The sequence below is a fragment of the Alosa alosa genome, chromosome 4 (genome assembly GCF_017589495.1).
Source record: "Alosa alosa isolate M-15738 ecotype Scorff River chromosome 4, AALO_Geno_1.1, whole genome shotgun sequence".
NCBI lineage: Eukaryota > Metazoa > Chordata > Actinopteri > Clupeiformes > Clupeidae > Alosa > Alosa alosa.
Genome location: NC_063192.1, coordinates 19,682,089 through 19,689,588, shown reverse-complemented (window position 1 = coordinate 19,689,588; position 7,500 = coordinate 19,682,089). Strand labels below are relative to the sequence as shown.

Genomic DNA, 7,500 nt, shown 5'->3' with positions numbered 1-7,500 from the left:
TATCTTGAAGAATAGGGGTTAACGAGTTGAATGGAAAATAGCCCAAAGACACAAGACACAAGGAGCTGGGTCACGACAGAAATGCCCCTGAGCGAAAACAGCGCTTTGACCCGCATGGCTTGAACCCATCCCCTTTGCACCTAGACATTCGCCTCACGTTCCCACGTAGCCTCGGCTCTCGTGAAATAAAAGGAGACCCCTACCGCAAAAAAAACTGCTGCGCAATTAGTGAAGCCACTGCTGACACCCCGCTAGGAATGTGACAGGCCTTTGTTGCTCTGAAGGTTTTATCGTGGTGAAGGTATGCAGACGCGGCTCTGCAACAAAGGACACCTGATCTGGCCTGCGCTTGTGCCGCAGGTGTCTGCTCAGACTAGCAGGGGGCTTTCTGGCACTACATGTAACATTTGTGTCATCTAGCAGACACTTCCATCCAAAGCTACCAGCAATGCACAGATAAAGTGTATGCTTTTGCTGCGTGTGTGTATGTGCTCCTTGGATATTGCACAGATAGAGTATATGCTTTTGCTGTGTGTATGCGCTCTTAGGATATTGCAAAGATAGAGTATATGGCTTTGTTGGTTGTGTGTGTGTGTGTGTGTGTGTGTGTGTGTGTGTGTGTGTGTATGTGTGTGTGTTTGATATTGAAGCCATGGTGTCAGTGTTGTTAATAGTTTATTGCTTTATCTCTTGATGGACAGGAACACACACTGCAATCACTCTGTGTTATCACACACACACACACACACACACACACACACACACACACACACACATACACTGCAATCACTCTGTGTTATCAGTCCAGCCGTGGGAAAACATACTCAACCCTCTGTTGCCGTTGTGAGTTATGAACACACTCTGCATCAGTGGAGCTGCAAGAGCACACACTCCACTCACTCTCTGCGTTGTGGGCAGTTAACACACACTCCACTCACTCTCTGCGTTGTGGGCAGTGAACACACACTCTACTCACTCTCTGCGTTGTGGGCTCTCCGGCGGGCGCGGTCACGCTCCCTCTCCCGGCGTTGGCTGAGCAGCGACTCCGTGCCTGTGTCTGCATCCAGGGCATCCCGACTGCTCACAGCGTTGGCACTGGAACACACACACACACACACACTGGATTCAGTTCACAAGCCATTCCCTCCATTATGGTCCAGCCAAATGCACCACACCTGTTGGTGTGGATTGCAAGAGCTGAGCGAGATGAAAAATGGCACTTATTTCTCACGCTCAGCCATCATGACCGAGAGGCACACTACTCTGTGATTGTTATCTCCCCTAGAACATTACATCTTTGTCAAAATTTAATTATTATGATTTATGTACCATCTTGAGTGTGTGTGTGTGTGTGTGTACTGTATGTGTGTGTGTACTGTATGTGTGTGCCTGGGGTGTTTCTGAGGGAAGATGCTGAAGAAGAGAAACAAGTTGTAGTCTTTACAGGTGTGTGTGTGTGTGTGTGAGAGTGTGAGCGTGAGTGTGTGTGAGAGAGAGAGAGAGAGAGAGAGTCACTTTATGTTTATGTGTGTGGTGTATGTCTGTGGTGTCTATGGATACACAGTTGCTCCGGGGTAGGTTATTCTATCGGTGGAATGTGTTAGCCTTGAGCATGAGAGAAACCTGAAGCTGGTGAGAATCTGGCCCCAATTCCCAACACAAGACAACACACAGACGCATAGCTCACAGCCCTACATATACAAGGAGTTCACAACACGCCTCAGAGTATCCTATTAATCAAACTCTACATTTCAGTGAGTTATATAAACTAAGTACATACAAGTAAGTGCCCCTTAGCTGAGGATTTCTCATTTTCAAGAGTCATTTTTCACTAGTCAAACATCTAGACTGAAGAGATGAATGTTTGGTGTGGCCATATACTGTAAATATGAACGGATATCTATGGTAAGAGATGAATGTTTGGTGTGGCATTAGACCATATACTGTAAATATGCACGGATATCTATGGTAAGTTCAAAGCTAAGAAGGAATATAGCATTAAAATGTCTATTTCAGATGCTGAACATTTAGCAGTTTTAGGAGGATGATGCAATCCAAAAGGCTTGAGAGAGACTTAATCCAGCGGAAATGGATAGTGGAGGGGGAGCACAAAAACAAGGTGCAAGCGGCCAAGCGGCCAACTTCGGGTCCAAGTGACCGGTGTCCACGGGGACCGGAGTTTTCAATCTGACCCGCAGCCATTTCCCAATCCCACTCCATTTCTCTCTCCCACTCACGTCCGGTCTCTCTTAACTGAGAGTCAAAAAGCCCAAAAACATACTTAAAAATTTTAGCTATTTTGGGCATCAATGTGGCTGTTACCAACAACAACAAGCACGGAATACAGAGCCATATTGACAGATACTATCACACTTCATTGTGCCAACTGCCAAGATAATTATATCACAAGAAGTGGAGATGCAATCTATTACTTTTTAAACATAAAACCAATACTGTCTCACTCAGTACTTTCTCTCCAACGTCTCACACCTGTGTTGCCGACGGGTGGAGCTGAAACAGGTATCCCCCCTCCAGGAGCACATCTGATTGGGCAACTCGTGCTTTTAGAAAGCTCCACCTACCCAGCAAGACCAACACTCAGGACTCAAGCTAACTGCCTGAACTCAGTGGTGTTAGTTTGGACTTTATGCTTTTTTCACTGAAAGCGTTTGTTTACCTTAGAACCTGTGCTTGGGGCTCTCTTGTAGTGAATGCATTTCACTGGACTGATATTGTTTGCATTTTGTGATATTGAATCTCTCACCTTGTCTCACCCCAGCCTTCTGTAAGTATGCTTCTTTTAATTCATGCATGATAAAATCAATAGCCATCCATCTGTGCCATCTGCCATTTTTTTTCTCATAGTCTCTGAGACAGCTAAGAGCAACTCAAAGGCACGGCGCTCCATTTCTGCTCATTTTCCTATCTGCTCTTAACCAGATACACCCTCCACCTCAGTAGGTGGCAGTAAGGTAAAGGCTGGCTAACAGTCTCCCAGCAACAGGAAGCAGAGGAAGACAATAAACAGCAAGAGAAAGGAGTAAGGAAGAAAAGAGAGATCTGAGACCAGAATGCATCTGTACACATGCAGACAAATCCCACCCTAATGAGGCTGACAACACCGATCCCACCCAAACCTGATAACAACATTTACATGTGCTTTTGCACCAGACAGCTTGTCATCCCTAATGCTGAGCTTGGCTTTCTCTCCACCCAGCCCACCACCACCCACCACCTCCATCTCCCTCCACCCGTCCCCAGAGACTCAGGCAGTCTCCCCAGCGGATGAAGCCTGTCATTTCACACACTAATGAGCGGTCCATCTCAAACTCTCTCTGTCTTTCTCTCTAATCTAAAGGGTGTCTGCCTGCCTGCCTGCCGTTCTCCCTGCCTGAGATGCCTCTGCTGCCTGTGTCTTCTGTGCATGACAGATCAATGGGCATACATATTACATATGCGCCTCGCACAGGTTCGCCGACAGCACAGGGTTTTGGCGAGGTGTCAGGATCTTAGATGAGATCGTTTCTTTTCCGTTTCCTTTGATGTTAAAAGGGCCAAGGCACAACTGGTGGTCTTTGTGGAGGCTTTGTCTCTGCTTTTTTGTGTGTGTGTGTGTGTGTGTGTGTGTGTGTCTGTCTGTGTGTGTGTGTGTGTGCGTGTGTCTGTGTGTGTGTGTGCATGTGTGCGCTTCCAGGTGTGTGTGTGTGTGTGTGTGTGTGTGTGCCCAGGGCAGAGGTGTGTGCTGCAGGTACGCTTTGTGTGTGTGTGTGTGTGTGTGTGTGCATGTGTGTGCGTGTGTCTGTGTGTGTGCATGGAGGAGGGGGATTGTAAGGGTGCGCATGTGTGTGTCTCTCTCCAGGTGTGTCTTCATCCATATGTGTAGCTCACATATGCATTTACGAGTTACACGGTGGATGTTGTGCAAATGTCCACGTATGTATAAATGCATGTGTGTCATGCAAGTACCTACTCCCTTATTTGTGCATCTCTATCACTCTCTGTCTCGCTCTCTCCCAGTGTGTATGCATGTGTGTGTGTGTGTGTGTGTGTGTGTGTGTGTGTGTGTGTGTGTGTGTGTGAGGGCCGGGCTCCATGCACCCGTAGTGGGAGGTGGCGGGCGGCCCGATTTCTGAGGAGATTAACACAGCTGGGCCCAGCCCGTCTCCGGGAAAGCGAGATGGCCGCTTTTAATGTCCGCTAATCCGGCTTAGCCACATAGGGGCCACCTAACCCCTATTTCTCATCTCTCCCTCTCCCTCTCTCACTCCCTAAATTTATGCACACACATACAGAGAGGAATAAAGGCCAGACACACAAAGAGACACACAGTAGTGGTCAGATAAAGATGCCGCTGTTGCTCCGTCTTCTCCTTGTCATGGAGATGCAGTCCGAATTAGAGCGGGTGGACACACACCGCTGGGAAGCCACCATATTCATCTCTGAGAAAATTGGCTATGCATTGTCCGTTAAAAGAATGAGAGAGATCGTGAGCAAGAGAGAAAGAGAGAAAGAGAAAGAGAGAGAGAGAGAGAGAGAGAGGGAGGGAGAAAGAGAAAGAGAGACAAAAGGGTGGAGGTCTGCATCTGGCATTTACCTCTTACGGCCACAAGGTGGCAGCAGACGCTGTGGGAGCAGTGCGAGGGCTCATTGTGTATTGTGACGAGTTGACGGCAAGGAGCAGCACCACACGAGGGCAAAGATGAGAGCTCGTGTCAAACAGTAGATGAAGAGATACTGGGGGACTGACAGATTGCTTGCACTCAATATAGACCCCGTGAGTCAATGCTTAATGCAACGGGCACTGACCCCCAGGACTTGAGCCTTGCTACCAGCTGAACTGAACCAACAAGCTTGAGAATCTTTAATCTCCCTCCTCTTCGTTGGCTATTACCCAGTTTAGAATGTAAAAGGGACCGTTGGTCAGAAAGAGGGAAGCAGAAACCATAGCTGCATAGGGTTGTGATGAGACCTACAGGAATTGGGACTAACGCCGCTGTCTCCCATGGTCTTTTATTTATGCATTGATGATGCGAGTGCACATCTAGAGGCTGACCCACTCACAATGGAGATGCTTTCATCCGCTAGGGTCTCGCGGCAGATGTTTACGTTATCATGGGCTATTTCTGGTCTAGGCCTGGGAGCAAACACTCACACACTAACACTCACACACTAACACAAACACACACACACACACACACACACACACACACACAGGCATTCACGCTCTCACACACTAACAGACAGACAAACATACACACATACACACACACACACACACACACACACACACACACACAATGATGACGGCATGAGTTATATGGAAGAGTGGATTGGCACGCTATAAGACAGTGCACGCCTGGTTGGGCAGTAAGCAAAGGGCAGCGGGAGGAGACTGGCACTCCCACTGAGCCTGGCGCTCGTGGCCAAGGCGACATGTAAAGGCACCGCAAATACTCCGCTCTATAAACCACGAGTGTGCCAGGCAGAACCTCTCGCCCAAATATGAGCAGCCGGCGATTTAATTCATACACACACACACACACACAAATACACACAATGCGCATATGGCCTTGTGGTCATTAGACAAAACCATTAACTCTGGCCCCCAGCTGGCAAACAGACATCTGCCAGCTTCTCCGCTACTGAATCCATCCTCCTAAATCAAACAAACCAGGCCCAGTTTCACCTGAGGTGATGGGCAGGCAGCATGAGGCACGAGGGTCGGCTTTCCTTCTGTCATAGCTCATTAGTTGTGGATCAGTGAGAGCCCGTGTGCCCAGCCGCTCCACTGGGACCATGAGGGGTGTTCATGTGTGTGATTGGAGTGCTTTGTGTCCCCACTAGCACTAACACTTGCCCTTCCTGTTTTTTTCTACCTAAACGGGCATTTATGCCAACTGCAGACAACTGTGTTCCATCCTCTGTGGGGGTGTTGGTGGATTTGTGGATCCACGACTGTGTGTGTGTCTATGTGAGTGTGTTTTATGTGTGTGAGAGAGAAAGAGGTAGAATGAGAATATGTGCGTGGGTGAAAGGATGGGCAAAGTATGTGTGTTTAAGTGTGGGTGTGTGTGACAGAGAGCGAGAGAGATTGATAGAGTATCTGTGTGTGTGTGTGTGTGTGTGTGTGTGTGTGTGTGTGTGTGTGTGTGTGCATGAGTGTGTGTGTGTGTGTGAGAGAGAGACAGAGGAGAGAGAGAGAGAGAGAGAGAGAGAGAGAGAGAGAGAGAGAGAGAGTTGCACCATCGGAAGTATACTCACTGGAAAGAAGGGGGTCTGGAATCACCGATGCCTCCTGTCCTTTCCAGAGGAGGCGGAAGCTCGGGGTGGCTCTCTGTGCATTGAGATCCGCCATCCGAATGGGAGCTTTCTGCCAGCACCAGCTAGACACACACACAAACACACACGACAATCACACACGTCATACACACACACACACACACACACACACACACACACAGCAAGAGAGAATGAGAGAAACAAACAGTGTTAGACTTCAGGAAGTGCACCACAGAGCTCCCTGCAGACTGACTAGTGGCCGTGCATACATAACTAAACAGGCAACACACACACACACACACACACACAGTCTCTCTCTCTCTCTCTCTCTCTCTCTCACTCACTCACACACACACACACGCACACACACACACAAGAGCAGAGCAGAGCAGAGAGGAGAGGAGAGAAGAGAAGAGAAGAGAAGAGAGGAGAGGAGAAGAGAAAAGAGGAGTGAAGAGGACAGGAGAGGAGGGGAGGAGAAGAGAAAAGAGGAGTGAAGAGGAGAGGAGAGGAGGAGTGAAGAGGACAGGAGAGGAGGGGAGGAGAAGAGAAAAGAGGAGTGAAGAGGAGAGGAGGGGAGGAGAAGAGAGGAGAGGAGGAGAGAGGAGGAGAGAGGAGAGGAGTGAAGAGGAGTGAAGAGGAGAGGAGAGGAGGAGAGAGGAGGAGAGAGGAGAAGAGAGGAGAGGAGTGAAGAGAAGTGAAGAGGAGAGGAGAGGAGAGAAGGGAGAGGAGAGCATTTATTCCACAGACATAAAACAGCTCAAACCACAAACGGCCCACGGATACACTCACCCGCTTTGACAGGACTCCCCTCCCCCACCACCCTGCCCAAACATAATGAGTGTTAAACGCGTGCGTACCTGCAGGGCTCGCACAGCTTTCTCATAAACTTGCGAGAAAGGAGCGATTGCAACACACAGCTGGAGACATCCAGACAAAGCTCACCTGTTTATATATTTTAAAAAACGCTTGTGCGCGCACACACACACACACACACAGTATCCATCACCCAGTCCCTAAAAACATGACAGTATCAACATCAGCCAAGTGTGCTCTCTTGGGCAACATGTGCGATGTCACAACCATCCTAACCGACACACACACACACACACACACACACACACACACACACTGCTTTGTGTGGCCCAGTGTAGTTTGACAGCTACAAATCAGGCAAATCAGACATATTTTCACAGCGCATGCCATTGTGGCCCAATGCAC

General features: G+C 48.7%; 1 protein-coding gene across 2 annotated transcripts in view; it reads right to left on the bottom strand.

Moving 5' to 3' along the window:
- The window catches only part of dvl1a (dishevelled segment polarity protein 1a), a 42,225-nt gene that overhangs the window by 24,434 nt on the left and 10,291 nt on the right, over nucleotides 1-7,500 (bottom strand). For both annotated transcript variants that reach the window (XR_007193300.1, XM_048240456.1), the window contains exons 3-4: nucleotides 6,262-6,383; nucleotides 977-1,095 (exon numbers count right to left, since the gene is read on the bottom strand). Coding sequence is in view for 1 of the 2 variants with exons in the window: in XM_048240456.1 (XP_048096413.1) it covers nucleotides 977-1,095; nucleotides 6,262-6,383 (241 nt within the window). In the remaining variant the exon portion in view is untranslated. The remainder of the gene's footprint in view (nucleotides 1-976; nucleotides 1,096-6,261; nucleotides 6,384-7,500) is intronic.